Source organism: Phalaenopsis equestris, unplaced genomic scaffold (assembly GCF_001263595.1).
Source record: "Phalaenopsis equestris unplaced genomic scaffold, ASM126359v1 Scaffold000378, whole genome shotgun sequence".
NCBI lineage: Eukaryota > Viridiplantae > Streptophyta > Magnoliopsida > Asparagales > Orchidaceae > Phalaenopsis > Phalaenopsis equestris.
The window spans coordinates 160738-179493 of NW_018164820.1; the positions used below are offsets into that span (position 1 = coordinate 160738).

The following is an 18756-nucleotide window of genomic DNA, read 5'->3' on the forward strand; positions in this document are numbered from 1 at the left end:
TATTAATACTTAAAGGATAAATTTGAATATTCATATTAGATTCATTAATTAAATTAGTACAACCTTAAATCACAAAATTGAGTTTCACTAGACATTTACTCTCCACTTCATGCTCGTGACTCTTCCTTTTTCCGCATAATGGAAGTTTGTGTCACCTTACACCCTCCAATTTGGGGCTTTATAACTTCTATCATATTTCAAGTAACTTCTATTAACACATTATTTAAATAAATATATACTCATACATACACACACAATTATTCATATAACAATATATTAACTTATTAAATTATTAAACATATTTTTTTATGTTTTGGCCTTTGCCCTAGCTCCACACACGACCCTTGTCTCCTGCTTCGGTCGATGACCTTCCAGCCGCTCCTCTTCTTCCTCAACAGATGAAGGCGGCGTGACATCTTTCTCCTCCTTCGCAGGGTACCACCTTATGAAGTCGCAGCTTCCTCCTCTACTTACCACAAGCAACACAAAATAGTATCGACTTCGTGGTGTTGGATGAAAGACTCCTCGACGAGGCCGCCAATTAGAATAAGAAACAACCAAACCTTCTTCTTTCTTTTGTCTCCTCACTCTTCACTTCTCTCGCTTGCTCCCTCTCTCTCTCTTGTCTCCTATTCGTTTATATCGTTACATTGGTTCGAAAGACGTGCCCATCTCATAATAAGAAATTGTTGAAACGCTTCGTTCAAACCGAAACAAGTCATTAGAATTAATTCTCTTTTATTCATTTTATTTCATATTTCAATGATTACAATGGGCTACTAGCATTCTACAAAGTGTTCAAGACAACAATTCGAACCCAAATTCAACCACTAGACCTTGATGATTTCTTTTCTCTCCTCTGTAGTGAGGAAATTAATCTAGCCAGGGATAATCTAAAATCAAAAGCTCAAACCAACTCACAACTAGCTCTTCAAATATCAAGAACTTACATGAACTAGGGGTCGTAGTTGTGGCCAGTCCACATCTATCTTGCACGGTCGCAATGGTCGCAACTCACCCAAGCTTGGTGTAACTTGCTAGATTTGTAACAAGCTCGTCATTTTGAGGATACCTGTTGGTATCATACTAATCTCAAGTACACATCCTCTACCAATCAGGCGCTAACAGTTTCAGGCTTTATCTAGGTTCTAAACTAAGTGTGATAGCCCATCTCATCTCAGATTTGAACCATCTTCAAATTATAACACCTGCAAATGGATCCAAATAAATTTTTATAGGAAATGAATAACAAGTTATTGTGCATCATACAAGTGGCAGGATACTACCTACTCCTACCCACAAGCTTCTTCTCCCTCAAATATGGCATGTTCCCTCAATATCCCACAATCTCCTATCAATTTATAAGCTAACTCAAGATAACTAAATGCCTATCTTATTTGATTCCAATGGATCTACCATATTTGACTCAAACATGTTAGTCACTTCAAGGTTGCAATTTTGACGGGCTATATCTAATAAATCCAGCACAACAAAAACAAACTATAGTTGCCTCTCCATCTGTTCCCTACATAAGCAATTGTTATGGCATAAACATCTTGGTCATCCAAATCAAGATATTCTCAAGACCCTATTCAAAATATATTATACTCTAGGCATCTTACGTAAGCCACAATCATGTAATAATTGCAATGAAAGAAAAAAACCATAAATTACCTTTTCCTCATACTCCTCACATACGAACAAGCCTCTCCAACTTATATATACCGATGTATAGGGTCCTTTCCCTATTATATATCATCAAGGTTATCACTATTATATTATTTTCATTGATGGTTACTCAAAGTTTTGTTGGGTATTTCCTATTGTTACAAAATCCAAGGCAATAAGCAAATGCAACTCAATCCTAAAAATGTTTAAAACCCAATTTCCTATGGTTACAATATTCTTACGGATGGAGAGGCAAATTCATGTGCACCAATCTCTCCCAATTCCTATATGACAATGGAATCACTCACCAATTCTATCATCCCATAACCAGAGCAAAATGGTGTAATGGATTAAAAACATCGTCACTTAATTGAAACTACCCGCACACTCATCTGTGATGCCTCTCTACCCTACACATTCTGGGTCAACACACTCCTAACCGTAGCTAATTTTATTAACCATATGCCATCCAAAAATGCTCATAACATCTCTCCATGTGAGTTGCCATATCATTGTAAACCTACATATACTCACCTTAGGGTGTTTGGCTCTTCTACCAATGGTTAATACCACAAGCATCTCCCAAGTTAACAACACCCAAATCAACATCTTGTTTATTTATGGGCTTCTCACTTGTACATAAAGGTTACAAGTGCTTTGATTATAAAACTAAAAAAGTGATTATCTCCTGTCATGTCGTATTTAATGTACAATCATTTCCTTACTCATCTCCTCACAATATCTCAACCATTACACCTTCGAACCCCAATATTAACCCACTACTTACACCATTCAACTACATAAAAACATACTCCAAATGCAACCCTCTCCAATCCCACATGTTATTCAAGTAGCCATATTGGAGAGAGGATGTGAACCCACGCGCGCGCGCGCACACACACACAAACAAAAATCTTGGTCATCATTGGACATACTACAAAAAATCAGCTTTATGGATTGATGGCCAAGCGCATCGGGTTGCTTAAGGGTACAAATAACAGTTCAGAATCAACTACCACAATACATTCTACCCGACAGAAAAAATGTCAGCACTTTGAATACTACTCAAAATTGCAATCCAAACAAAATGGCTTACACACCAATTCGAGGTTTTTCCAATGCCTGTCTGAAACTGTCTACATGCAGCAACCAGTTGACTTAAATGACTCACAACTCTCTAACCATGTAAGCCTACTCAAAAGGTCCTTATGACCTCAAAGAAACTCCTAAATAGTGATTTGCCAATATCTCTGAATTATTCATTGAAGTGGGAATCAGATTCGGCAAAGTTGACCCATCCTCACTAATTTCAAAGCAAAGAACCCATCCCATCTATGTTCTCTTCAAGGTAGACGATATTTTGAGGAGACTGTGCTTCCATCATAGAAGAACTTAAGGGCAGATTGTAGTTTAGAATTCAGAACAAAGGCCTGGGGCCAATGTCACGGTTTTTGGGAATTGAAATCACCCAAACAAACAATTATTTGTTCCTGAAACAACAAAGGAGTATACAACAACTTCTCCATACCGCACCCATGAAAGGATGCAAATCAGTCTCTACCCCATTATATACCAAACTAAATGCAGAATAGATACCAAACCAACCACTTGAAGATCCAACACTGTACAACAGCTTATAGGTTCCTTAAAATACCTTACCATAACTAGACCTTACATTTTTGTCTTAAATCACTTATTTCAACATAAGCACACTCCCTTAATCCACCATTACCAAATCTTAAAACACATACTCCGATATCTACAAGGAACCACTAACTTTGGTATACTCATTACTCGAACAAACCTCACACAACAAACTTATTCAGATTCATATTAGGCTGCAGATTTGGATAAATGCAAATCCACCACCGGCTTCTGCTCATTTCTGGATGCCACATCTATTGGGTGGACTGCCAAGAAGTAACATACAATAGCTTAGTCTTCTGCGATAGCTGAATATCATGCTCTTGCAGCTACTACATCAGATATCATACGGTTGCGTCGTATCCTTCAAGACTGACATACCACAAGCTCAACCAACCATATCACATTGTAATAACCTCTCGACAATGATCATAGAAAACAATCTAGTGTTTCATGTATGTACGAAGCATATCGAGATAGATTATCATTTCATAAGGGATCACATTCGATCAAAATAAGTACAAATACATTACATATATATCCAATATCAATCGGTGAATGCTCTTACTAAATCTCTACCTAAGCAAAGATTCAAGACACATTGATCCAAGTTGACGATTATCTTATACCCATCACCTTGCCGAGAGATAACAACATCAAGATAGCAGCTGGAAAGAAAGAAAAATAATGGTTAATAGCATTAACATAATAGCTGACAAGAAAGGACAATAACGGTTTTGATATAACCACCAGAATCTAAACTAACAAGGTATGTTGGTAACTATATTTATAACTAAAATCTTATACTCTATCCATAAAACATAGAGTGTACTCTTCATTGAGATATATGAATTACTGCTTCTACTGTATCTCCTATCATTTTTTTTCTATTTTTCCTTACTGTCTTTAAAATGTACAAACTTTACTCATGATTTTTTTTTTGTACACCACACGATTCTAAGATTTATTTACTTAACACCTAATCTTTCACATTTACTTATATATTGATGTAGTGTCATAATCACATCAAAACATATGTATGAAATGATATTATTCATTTAAAATATAATATATATATATATATAGTGGTTCTTTAATGTGATATTAAAGATCAAGTTTTATACAAGTAAATATTAAAGTTTAGCTTTTAGATATATAAATACATGAAAATTTTGCGGTATGTAGATTGCTTTTTTTTAATAGAGTGATGTATGTAGACTTTACTCTTGATTTATTTTTCCTTTATGAATTCTTTTTATTTCTTTCTATATGTATTGTCAAAGTTTTGAACTAATAGGTTGAATTCTGAATAGGCTCAATTGCCTTTTCCCTTTGCTTCCATTCCATTAAATAACAATCTTACAATTTGTTTTAGGCACAAAATATTCTATATAATCTATTTTAGATAACTTAATAATACATGTTCCTAATCTAAATATTCAGCTAAAAAGGAAAACAAATCATAAAAAAGATATTGGAAATAATTTAAATAAGGAAGCTCCTAATTATAGAAAACTCCTAATTTAGCTGCCTAATTTACGTCCTTCCTGATTGACATCCTCCCTCAAATTGATGTTGACTGATCAGGAAGCATCAATTTGCCAACAAAAAACTGATAACACTATCAGGACCAAAAATTCTCAAGTCGTGAGTGTCGAAGCCGAAAGTGTCAAAATCGAGAATGTCGAAGCCTAAGAGTGTTGAAGCCTGAGAGTGTCGAAGCGTCGAAGCCTCAAAGACAACTCCTGAGCCATAACATGATTCGAGCAAAGAGAAGCAAGAAAACATTTATCATTATCGTCCAAAAATTTGAATCATAGCCAAAAGAAGGACCCACTTCCAGTTACACGATCCAGATGCTATCGATCATAGCCTACAAGTAGGATCGGGGTTCAGATCCAAATGCTACACATCATAGCCCACAAATAGGATCCAGTTACACTATCCAGATGCTATTGATCATAGCCTTCAAGTAGGATCCACGTCCTGTTAAACGATCTAAATGTTATTGATTCTTCCTGCGATGATGAGGACGATTTGTTCTCAGATCTTCACGCCAAAAGTGCGGAAGCCGAGATGTCGAAGCCGTGAGTGTCGAAGTCGAGATTGTCGAAGCCGAGAGTGCCAAAGTCGAAGATCTAGGGTTTGTCGAAGCCGAAGTCGTCAGTCTAGGAAGGAGTGTCGAAGCCTCCAATCCTTGAGTACGATGAAGAAAACCGAAGTTGAAGCGGACGAAGCCGAAGTAGAAGAAACAGTCGAAGATGCCGCAGAAGCAGCGATGGCTAGCAAAGGAGATCTGAAGAAATAATGAGATCAAGGAAAAAAAATAGTTTCTCCCTTCCTATCTTGCAAGAAGGCCGGCGAGAAGGGAGTCTTGGCAATACTCCAACAATTATCGGTGGTTAGGGCAAAAATTTAGCTCTGATACCATGTCAAAGTTTTGCGTGAATAAGTTGAATTCTGAATAGGTTTGATTGCCTTTTCCCTTTGCTTTCATTCCATTAAATAACAATCTTACAATCTGTTTTAGGTACAAAATATTCTGTATAATTTATTTTAGGTAACTTAATAATACATATTCCTAATCTAAATATTCAGCTAAAAAGGAAATACATCATAATAAAGATATTGGAAATAATTTAAATAAGGAAGCTCCAAAAGTCCTAATTTAGCTGTTTAATTTTCGTCCTTCCTGATTGACATATATGTCAATACAACTATTTGTTGCCGTTGAAAAAAGGGAACTAATAGTTATATTGACACACAGAAAGAAAGAAATAAAAAGAATTCATAGAGGAGGGAAAAAAAACCAAGGGTAAAATCTCCACGTCACTTACCGAACCGACTACTTCTTATGACATATACCTATTTAATCCTATCCAAACAAATGTCCAACCCAGCATCAAGACTCAAATCTCCACCTAGATCATTTGATTAATCTTCTTTTTCTTTAGCTTAAGTTCCCAAAGTTCAAACTGAAGCAGCGCTAAAATTTTGAAGCAGATAAGGATTTAGTAATCATCTCAAATTCACCTTGCAAAGTTTCCTTAGCTTTTTTTTTCTGAGTCAAGTCTAGACAAACCATCAGAATGTCATCCACAAGAATAACAAGTATATAAGCTAATCTCCTCTTAGTGCCTTGCAGTAAAGTCAGTCGAGGCAGTAAAGTCAGTCATCATTTTGACTTTAATAAATCCATATTTGATCATAAGCTCGACCAACATTTAATTCCACTGTTTTGGAGATTGCTTTACACATAAAAGGATTTCTTGAGCAGACAAGCTAATTCTACATCTCCCAATGACTTCAAATCCCTAAGGTAGCTTCATCCATATGGTCTCTTCAAATTATCCATGAAGAAAAGCAGTTCAAAAATCCAGTTTCTGTAGATTTAAATCTTGAATTGCAACGAGAGCCACAAGTACTAAGATTGAAGTGTGTTTTACTACAGGAAAGAAATTTTCCGCATAGTCGGACCCTTCTCTCTATGTAAAACCTATAAACACCAATTTGACTTTAGACTTTGACTTCTAGACGGCTGGAATTCCAAACTATTCAGGAAAATCCATTTAGAATTAAACGGCTTCTGATCTGGTGATTTATTATTAGTCAAAGAATAAATTTCTTCCCTTATAGTTTGCATCAACTGCTCTTTTTTGAGGCTCTTAATTGCTTTCTCATAACTAATAGGCTCATCAAATTCTTCATATATGCATGAGGAAAAGGAGGTAAGGCCAACATAGCAATATCTTCACGATCATCGTCTAGCAAAACATTAGATTTACTTATGCCTTGTCTATCTAATGAATCCACCTTCAACTCTAAAACCCTTTTCTGCAGTTCCAGTTGATGACAATTTTAGGACATCCTGACTCAACATAAAATGGCGTACAACCTCTCACACCTTCGGGATATCTTGAGAACAGACCTTAACTCTGGGATTGAGTTTGTTGTATGAGATCTGTGCATAGGCTACACAACCAAAAATTTGCAAGCTATAACACTTCCCTGGTTTTCCTGACAACATTTCAAGTGGTGTCTTGGATAGCATAGCTGAAGATGTGCACCTGTTATTCAAAAATTAGGCTTTCTTCAGCTTATGCCCAAAAACAACTTTGGCAAATCTGAGACTGAGAACTCACATCCACTCTCTTTGCTAAACCTATCTGCAAGCCCGTTTTGTTGAGGATGGCCCATGACTGTGAAATGCTTCGCTATCCCGTCAAAGTCACAAAACTCCTTAAATAAAATATAACAATACTTCACACAATTAGCAATTCGAAGTCTTTTAATTCTTTTTTCCGATTTGAACTCAATCAAAACAGTCCACTGTTTGAAGGTTTCAAAAGCAAGATACTTTTTTTCATATTGAGGACCCAAAAACTTCTTGAATAATCATCGTATCACAGACAGAAAATACCTAGCACCTGTAATCGACCTGATTCTTGATGGCTCCCAGAGATCAGACTGCAGATATTCAAAGGAGCCTTTGGTTCCATGCTCCCCAGTTCCAAACTTGAATTTGCATGCATTCCCAAATGGTAAAATGCGCGCAAAAGTCCAGTTTCCCGAGCTTGCATTTGTCCAATAGGGGGATTGCCCAAAACTTCAAGTCCTTTTTCACTCACAAGACGTAATATTTGAAGTCATAGTGAAACGTGATCAGAAATTGTCTTTGAAGCCACTTTAGCACTTCCAATTATTGTCTTTCCTTGAAGGATGTGCACACCATTTTGCCTAGTTAAATTCATGAAAACCATCATTGAATTTATTTTTCTTGAAATCCCTCACATCAGGCTTGCCTCTAGCGAACAATCCTTCACTGGTTTGAATCCTGAGATCGCTTTTTTTACCTGTTTATTCTTGAACTACTTCAACATAAGAGGTTTTTGTACAGCTCTTAAGTAGTCTCGGTCATAAATTAGTGTATCAGAGAGATTCTCATGAGTACTGGGCGAGGATTTCAATAACAACAATGCCTGATCTTTTTCATTGATTTTAATATCGATGTTCTCAAAATGCACTATTATATTCTTGAATTCATCCAAGAGCTCTTCAATTGTTCTTCCCAACGATATATTGAATGTTTATAGCCTTTATTTCAAGAACAAATGATTGGTGAAGGATTTTTTCATGTAGAGACTTTGTGTTTTACCTAAATTGCTGCTGCAGATTTGTCCTTCGAAATCTCCCTCACAACTTTGTCTCCAAGATATAAGATTAGAACAATGCGAGCCTTATCAAAAATCTGTTTATTCTCACCATCAAACAGATTTGAGCTCAAACTCTTTTCTCCTCCAAGAGCATCCTCAAGCCCCAATTGTACAAGAAGGGCTCTCACTTCAATCTTCATAACCCGAAAATATTCTAGCCTGTAAATTTCTCTAAATCATAATTGTTATAAATTATTCATCAATCACACAGAGGTGGCTCTGAACCAATTGGTAAAATAACGTCCATAGATTTTTTTGTAATAATAATGGCTAATAGTCATTCAACACAAACTAAAAGAAACTAAAACATAAAAAAACTGATAGAAAAACTGACTTTTACTTCTGAAAGAAAAACAGAAAGATGTGAAAACTTACTCCTGATTTTTTCTCTCCTCTCAAAAGAACCTTTTTTCCTTATTTCTATCCACACTCATGTCAATACAACTGTTAGTTTCCCCTTTATAACCTCAGGAAACTAACAACCTATTGTAGCCATCTTCCTTTAATTCTAACCATCCAAATGTCCAAACCAACTTCAAGACCTAATCGAAACAAATATGCATGATACAAGGAGTTATGACTTGCCTTAATAGCTAAGTCAGGATGAGCATTAAAATGTAAATGGTAATACAGCTGCATACCTACAGCATATAATGGTGTTGTTGTATCCATGAAACCCCGGAATGTGCCTTGTGCCGCAAGTGCTATAACCAAAGGTGGAGCACCATAAGCTCTAAAAGTTAGAAATTGCTCAGCTGGTGCACGCATAGGTGAATCCTGAATAGAAAAGCAGTTACAATTTAACCAAAATTTTGTAGAATCAAATTAACAAATAAAAAAACAAGATGAGATTATACATTAGGTCTCCCAAATTATAAATTTAGGAATACAAATAATAAACTGTGAACGACATCAATGCTTACTTTTTTAACAAATTTGTTTGAGACTGAAATTTACCAAAGAGTAAATTTTTTACATATGCCCTTGTCCACACATTAAATGAAAATTCAAACTGGTGCATATTACCAAAATAACCTAATATGCAGATGTGCTAAAGTTAATCTCCTTTCATAGACAGTTTGGTTATATATCTAAAACTTGGAAGGCATTTAAAAAAAATTAATTGTAGGGAACATGAGAAACAAAATATTTTCTGATGGTTTGTTCACAAAGTGACTTAGTGAGTGCTTTCTATTAGTTATATCTGAAATATGTTCTTCATTATCTAATTCATGATTGCCTATTCAGGACAAATTATTAGGAGTATGAATATTCATGTTCATGATTTATACAGCTTCACATACAAAGGGAATACCCATGATATTCATTAGAAGCCCAGAACCCAATGCCAATGCTAGAGCTTCCAAAATCCCAATGCCAGCAGCCAAAGACAATGATGTTGACACTGCTGGGAGATACTTCTTGCTGCACATCAACTCTTCAGGCCCTGAAAGATTCCCAATAATTTGATGGCAATCCAAAATCTTAATTAAGCATCATAATAAATGTTAATAATTTAACTCATTCTCAACTCATTACTCTGCATATTGCTTCCCTCATAACTGTATAATGCTTCCTGTTCTGCGACGAAGGATGTTGTGACGTTAAGTAGAGGAACATTGAGCAATTTAGAAACCAGATTGAATACTGAAACAGAAACTCCAACTGCCGCAAGCTCAATTGAACCTATTGAACATTAACGAAAGAAAGATTATTAGGCTGAAAGGCGAGGCAAGTGATGTGCATCCGATACCACTATCAACTACAAAACCAACTGGAATTATTACCAGTCAAATTCTTTCCTCTTTTTTTTTTTATTTTTATTTGAGCGTTTTTTATTTTTATTTGAGCGAGAGAGAGAGAGAGAGCGAGAGATTCTCATGAAAAAAGGATTGAGATAAAGAAAAGGCAGTAAGTAATGCCAAAAAGAAAGTGAAAAACAAGTTCTAAAAAAGCATTTGATGCATCCATCTTGAGACACATCTCACCATGCGATGCCCAATAAGTTCATCAAGGCATACAATTTTATAGCCCAAGTGAGGCTTAATGCCTTATCATTCAAAGTGTACTCAAGCATATGAGACGAATACCACAAACTAAAATTTACCTACAGAATACATTCTTAAGCATATAGGTTTAGTGTTTCTAACAATTTGGAGATAAAGGACTACAATTACACACAAGTACAACTGCCTGTGAATAAGGAGTGCTCGTGTGCTAGCAATTAGTCCATCTCCAGGATGCAAGCGAGAGGTGAGAGCTACTTAGTGTCTGAGAAGGAGAGTCAAAGGCACCGCATGCATGCAAAATGAGTTGCATTCCAATCAATGATTGACAATTGCGAGGAACAAGCAATTAGAGCAAGTTTTGATTTCGGGGAGTAACGTCTATTTTAATTGGTTAACTTTTGCGCACATTTTAATTTTGGAACATGTAAATAAGTAAGAAATGAAATTAAAAAGGAATGTGCATAACAATTTAAATCTAAACCATCTAAAAAGTAGCTCAAATAAATATCTAAAAAAGGATTGATGAAGTTCTTAATTGATTATCAACAAATATGGTTCTAATATTGAAGGAGGTGATGATTTTTTTTTTCCTTTTTTTCTGACAAACACTTGCAGATTAATAAATAGATTTTTTGTAAACTTGAATAACCATGAGAATAATAACTCTCGAGCAATGCCCCTTGAGCAATTTGTTGATGCTTTATAACATATATTTTTTTAAAAATTTTTAGTTAAAAAGTTATCAATTCACCTTGAAGCTTATGCTTCGTCTTCAAAAGGCATGATGGCTCAATTCTGATTTCCCTTTTTTAAGCACTGGTAAAAATAAGAGTATAACATTAAAATATTAATAGTGGCTCCTACTTGGGTTATGGGACTATTGTGTTTTTTTGTTCTAGTACTATACTCACAACTGCATGCTTCAAAATCTGCATAGAATTAGCTTTATGATTTTCCAAATTTTATATTAAAATACAAATGAATCATAACCGTTTGATGATATCTCCACCTATGAACATCACACACTGAATGCTAGCATTTGAGTTGCTTCATGATATAAAATTTGAAACCTGAAATGCTAACTTATAGGATTAGGATTTTCGATATATAAAATTTTCATTTAAAGAAGGCAAATTGTTGACTTATTAAGTGGTACGTGATATGTGAATCATAAGTTCCCTTGCTTGATTTGCATACAAAACAAAACAACATTCTAGTTGCATTAGAAAACTCTAGCCCTAAGACATCTTGAATCCAATTGATATCATAGCCATCTGTCGGCTAATTATTTATTTCTTTTTTTAAATAAAATTTTAAATTTATATTTAATATAATATATAATGTAATTGTAATTTTGTGAAAATGATATTTTTTATTTTTGAAAAATAATGAGACCGAATATATCTAATAATCTCATATATCTAATAGTTTAAATAGTTGAGCACGATATCATAAATGATATATCATCTCGAAGGATAAACATATCACTTATTGATAGGCTCAACTATCTAAACTTAAAAGTTTATGACTATTTTGGTCTGTGAAATTTACAGCCGACAAATTCTTCTATCTAATGCACAATTTAGACAGAGTTTAGATTAATCTGAGTTCTTAATTCACTATAGACGCAAGCCCTATAATTAATTACATCTTAGACAACTGAAGTCACCTAAGAAAACTCTCGATTAAGATCGGGGTTTCGTCTTCAAGAATTCAACATTTAGGTTTCCACAATTGTTTATATAAAATTCAAATGGAAATGGCTCAATGTGGAACAGTTAATTCGGAACCCAAATGAGTGAAAAGTAGGAGATCTCGAAGATACCGAAAAAGTTTCAGTGACATCTCCACCTAACATATAATTTGGCTTTACATTTTTTAAGGAGAAATTATTTGAAATTTTACTCATGCAAATTATTTAGATATTCAGGACTTATGTTTGCATGTCATATGCAAATAGCCATAGAAAATAGAAGGATTTATGTCGTACCGAACGACGACCTCGGAATCTAAAAAGTTTAAGACTTATTTCATATGATATAAAATTGTAAAAAGTCCTAAAAGATAGTGTATAAGGATTTACGTCGTACCAGACGAACGATCTCGACGTCCTATATGTATGTTATTTAAGTTTACGAAAGTTCAGCTGAAGCTCCTCTTTTCACCTTCTGTTGTAGTCCCGACTGTTGCCCGAAGATAAATTATCAATCGACCACGTCGTAATCTCGTTACGTGAAAAGAGTAAAGGAAAGAAAATCATGCCTCGAGCGGCCTATCTTAGGATATTGTATAAACATGCCAAAAAGGGTAGTAACTAAAAGCATAAATACAGACGAATGTATACAATACAGTACAGTAAAGAAAGAAGAAGCTATATAACAAAGTACAGTAAAAAAAATGCAAAGAAAATGTAGAAAGATACAATATAGTACAAAAAGAAAAGAAATATACAGTAAATAACTTAAATAAATAAAAGCGTACCTGGTTAAATTTTGTTGATGCTTCAAAACAGATTACAATTACATAATATAAATGGATTAGATAAATATTTGCAGATTATAAAAGAAAGGCTAAATGATAAGCATATGAAAATTTAAAGTGGGATATAAAATTTTAATTTGGGGTTAGGCTCAGACTAGACTTATTTTCTCTTTTATCTTGATCCCCCAAGCAACTGAAATATCGAAATCTACCTATTAATATCAATCAGAAGTCACCAGCGAATCACCCCTAGAGTTGGGCAACCCTAGACCATGTCAATTAATTGATTAATGAACCCAAGTAGTATTTGAATTTATCAATTAAAGGTATGATATACTTATGTATGGTATCTAATAGATGGCATATAGTATCTAAATTTATCAATTAAAGGTGAAGTATGTTTATATGTGGTGTTGAGGTGTAATGTTCGGTGTATAGGATTTGGTAAATAATTTGTGAAGGTGTAATGTACATGTGTAAAATATCGAATCTGTAGTAACTAGTGTGTAGTTTCCATGGTGTAGTATTTGTAAGTATAGTGCTCATCGCCCTATAAGTATAGTATTTGTTGTCTTATCAGTTATAACATCTGTTATTTTATTGGTCTAGTATCTGAACTTTTAAAAGTATAGATCTGTTGTTGTTCACTAGATCTTTTAATAAAGGGTTGGGGCTACCAGCGACTTAAAGGAAGTGAAAAAGGCATCTTACAAATTGAATATTGATTTTATGTTTTCAACTAATAGAAAAAGCTGACTAAAGGTTCTTTGCATCATTGCCTTTACCCAAACCTCAAACGTGTAGGCTACTTTGTTGTTTCACATGCATATCAAACCAATTTGCCCGTTAAAATAGTGTAAGGAAGAGGAACGAATTCCCCGTATGTCTCAAATGAATCGTCACATACAGTATTTAGATCATCTCAAATGCATCGTGTACATGTATGTCAAGTTTAAAGAGTGAACAACAATGCAACTTATCAGTATTTCAATAATCCATGCCCCAACCACAATTTTCATATATTAACTTTTGTTAATCGAACCATAAAGTAGCTTGCAGCATCATCGTGATTCCAAGGATTTAACTCACAAATAAGCACATATAAATGTCTTACGTGTGAATGTATTACCGATATGAAAGTAACATAATATATCACAGTATAAACTGTCTCAAAATTTGATATAGAGTTCAATCATTCATACATGTAACTTATCTATTATAGTATGATTCACCAATTTCAACTTTTAAGCTTTCAAAATATATATATATATATATCTGTCACCCCTTTTTTGTACATCAGGTAATAAGAATTAAATTATCAAACTATAAAGGTTCCCAGCCGCAGATAGTAAACCAAAAAGTTCCAAAATATAGCAAAGGAAATCTAGTCGCATTTCTTTCTGAAATATCCAAAATATAAAGTAAAAGAAAAATCAGATATTGTTATTATACATGCTCAAATCGTAAAACAAAACAAAGCTAGCTGCTCTTGATTAGATCTTCTTAGCAGTTTATTGACATAACATCACATGAGTCAAAATAGTTTAATCAAATAAATCAGTGAAGCTATCAATAAAGAAGGTCTTTAAATCCATAATTATTGTTAAGTTTTGTGTGTTCTCAACAAATGGAAATAATTATTCGATCAGATAAAGTCGAACAAATTTAAATTATATCAGTATTCATTTCATATCAGTATTCATTTCAGCCTTCAAAATTATATCAGTATTCATTTCAGCCTTCAAAATAAACTATAATTTACTCTTCATGCATATCTTTCATGCCACTACAGCTGAAACACTACAAGCATCAAACATTCTATGGGTATGAATATAAGAGAATAATATTATTGCAAATGTATAAAGATTGCATGTTATGCACCCTATCTTCTCAAGTATTAAAATAGCCAGGAAAATACATTATCAATTAATTGGCACAAATTCAAGATCAATGAACTATGGATTTATGGAAATATCGATTCAACAAGTTATTTGTATTTGAACATCAAAATTAATCACTGAATAATGATATAATAAATGTTTGTAACTTCTATTTAGATTATAAACCAAGAAAAATAAGTAATAAATGGGTAAAAAAAATCCAGTTCATCATTGTTTCTTCCCCTAGTTCTAAAAAACAATCTCAAACAATGCTAAAAAAAAGAATCTCGATGACCAAAACAAATATGCAGCAATATTCAAATGTTTTTCCTAATTTTAATAGCTCATTATTATTCAATACATAACACCTCGAGACGAGATCTAAAGCTTAAACCGAAGCACAGATAACCAAAAATTAATTTTGTTAAAGAAATATAAACAAATTTATGATCCTCTAAATAATACAGTTGCAATTTCACCAATGTAAATAAAATTTCAAGCCTTAATAGAAAAGATCAATCTCGCAATTAAACCAAAGAATTACATCTTTATAATAAAATAGGAACAACCCTGAAAATAAACAAACCTTCGAAATTCACTAATGTATATAAAAATCATATATACTTTCAAAACGATTCAAATCAAACTTCAAAGCATAAAAGAAAATGATCATTAAGAATCGAATAAAAAGACTTCTTATCAGATGAGATATTTAACAGTTAAACCTTAGAAGGAAATGAAACCAAAATTCTTCCTGATTATAAGTAAAACTATGAGCATAATCCCAACCTCCAAATGTTTCCAGAAATGAAAGTTTCAAAGAAAGTAATAAACCAAACGAAAATCCAAGTCGAAGAATAAATCGACCGACCTTGAAACCTTTCCAGCAAGGGGGTATTTATAGGTGACGAGGAAAAGAAAACCCAAGGAGAGTTCTACATATACTAATATTAACTCTCAAAATGTCTAAACCGATGTCTGTGTTCCCCTCTCAATTATATAAAAAATGCAACTCATAAAACACAGATTATAAAGGACTATGAAATTAAGTTTTTATCAAATGGATACGAAACATGTAATATGTATATCAAGAACCTTCTAATTTCCTTTTCTTGCACTTTATTCAGTATCAGATTGAATAAGTAACTAAAGATGATTCAAGCCAATTTCCAGAATATAAAAGAGAATAATCCTAAAAATTCTCATTGCACGAGATGTTCTTTAATCCAATCATGAAAAAAAGTTGAAATTAAAATTTTTACCTATAAATGCTTGCTAAATCAAGAATGAGAGAAGTAAGAAAACCACGAGACAGAATCTTCAAACAGAAAGTAAATTCTACAAAATTCGTTCCCTCAGAGTTTCCCAAATGAATTACCATCAAGCCAAATTTTTCCCCCAAAGGGATATTTATAGCCGAAGGAGAAGAGGGATACTTACCAAAAGACCACCGACGGTGAAGATAAACAATGCAAGAGGCAAAAAACCAACCAAGAATTAAGAGTTGGAAGGTTACCAGACTCATTCGAGTGGGAAAATTCGTTAGAGCAGGGCGGCCGGAAGCTATAACCGGCGGTGAGAGTCGGTTAGGGCTCGGAAGGAAGGAAGATGACCGGATAACCAGGAAGGAGCTTCGCGTAGTCATCGAATAGGAAGCAAGGGTTTCGGCTAGGGTTGCGAATGGGAGGGCCGAAAGAACCGTGTGCGTGAATTTATATTTCTTCCCTTTTTTATTTAATTAAATTTACTAAACAAAAAAATTATTATTCTATTCAAAATTTATCAATTTATACACAACTTATATATGTTTTTCCCGTCTAAAATCGACATCTCGGACGCACCGGCGCAGTCCGTTTTGTCATCTAAGGTCTTCCAGAAAAGTTCATCGCATATCGTACCAATTTAAATTTAATTTACGCACATCGCGGAAAAAAAAATTATTTTGGTTCAATCGGAGTCGTTTAATGAGCGAATTGATGATCGGTCCTCGCCTAAACGATAATCATAGTCAAATATATTGCTTTCGGCAGAAAGTTAAACGTCGCACACGTCATGAGGTCCACCTATGTCTTTCAAATTCCTTTAGGAACTCAACATGAGCTTTAATACGTCGGTTTTAATCGACTCAACTGGACGTCGAGGATTAGAAAACCGTCCATATGAAACTTCAAGGAGTGAAGAGATAGCTTGAATTTCTAAATATTGTGGGTCCCGATCTAGTTCTCTAGGAAAGTCAAATATGAAATTCTAATGCTAGATTTTAGGGTATCTAAAGGAAGACCTCAAAATTGATGTTAACAAATGGACCTCTAATAGATGTGGTGTGTTGTACGAATACACTGCGCATGTTGGCGTTGACCGAAACGATCAACAAAATCCCAAAAGAATGTCCAAATAACCATACTTGGGACAAATCCAAGATTGAGATAGAATTGAAGTGAAGTTGAAATTTCGATGAGGATTAGTAAATGAATTTTCAAATTGCTGTGAGTTTAAAATTTCAAATTTATGTGTCGATTTTCAATGTATGTGCGGATGAAGATTCAAAAAAATGCAGCTATGATATCAAATAATACGCAGAAAAAGGATTCGAAAATATGACTCCGATTTCAAAGAATGTGTAGAGAAAATAAGAGAAATTTGATGAATATGTGAAAGAAATCCAAATTTATCAACTCCAAGAAAAGGAAATCAGAATGTGGGTACTGATCCCAAGATGAGAATTGGAATGTGACTACCAACCCCAGAATGAGGATCGGAATGTGAGTATTGATCTCAAGAAGAAGGGAATCAAAATGTGGGTATTGATACCAGGATGGGAATTAGAATGTGAGTATCAACCCCAGAATGAGGATCGGAATGTGAGTACTGATCTCAAAAGAAGGGAATCAGAATGTGGATACTGATACCTGAATGGGAATTGGAATGTGAGTACCAACTCCAGAAAAAGAATCAGAATATGAGTACCGATCTCAAGAAGAAGGGAATCAAAATGTGGGTACTGATCCCAGAATGAGAATCAGAAAGTGAGTGTCGATCTCAAGAAGAAGGGAATCAGAATGTGGGTATTGATCCCAGGATAGGAATTGGAATGTGAGTACCAACCCTAGAATGAGAATCGGAATGTGAGTACCGATCTCAGAAGAAAGGAATCAGAATGTGGGTACTGATCTCAGGCTGGGAATTGGAATGTGAGTACCAACCCCAGAATCCTTTCTCTGCACATTCTGGGGTTGGTACTCAAATTTCAATTCTCATCCTGGGATCAGTACCCACATTCTGATTCTCTTCTTCTTGAGATCGGTACTCACATTCTGATCCTTATTCTGGGATTGGTACTCACATTCTAATTCTTATCTTGAGATAGTACCCACATTCTGATTCTCTTTTCTTGGAGTCGGTACTTAAATTTCGTTTCTTTTCACATATTCATCAAATTTTATTTATTTTCTCCACACATTCTTTGGAATCGGAGTCATATTTCTGAATCTTTTTTCTGCACATTATTTGATATCATAGCTACATTTTTTTGAATATTTCCTCCGCACATACATTGAAAATCGACACATAAATTTAAAATTTTAAACTCACAACAATTTGAAAATTCATTTACCAATCCTCATTGGAATTTCTACTTCACTTCAATTCTATCTCAATCTTGGATTTATCCAAATTATGGTTACTTGGACATTCTTTCGAGATTTTGTTGATCATTTCAATCAACGCCAATAGGTGCGGTGTGTTCATACAACACACCACACTTATTTGGGGTCCAATTATTGACCTCAACTTTGAGTTCTTCTTTTCCGTTCCTTTAGATACCATAGGATCTAGCCTTAAGATTTCATGTTTGACTTTCCT

General features: G+C 34.3%; 1 protein-coding gene across 1 annotated transcript in view; it reads right to left on the reverse strand.

The window, feature by feature from the left end:
- The window catches only part of LOC110026552 (protein DETOXIFICATION 44, chloroplastic-like), a 35261-nt gene that overhangs the window by 8370 nt on the left and 8135 nt on the right, over window positions 1–18756 (reverse strand). The window contains exons 3-5 of the mRNA XM_020727530.1: window positions 10065–10211; window positions 9830–9972; window positions 9167–9302 (exon numbers count right to left, since the gene is read on the reverse strand). Of these exons, the coding sequence (XP_020583189.1) occupies window positions 9167–9302; window positions 9830–9972; window positions 10065–10211 (426 nt within the window). The remainder of the gene's footprint in view (window positions 1–9166; window positions 9303–9829; window positions 9973–10064; window positions 10212–18756) is intronic.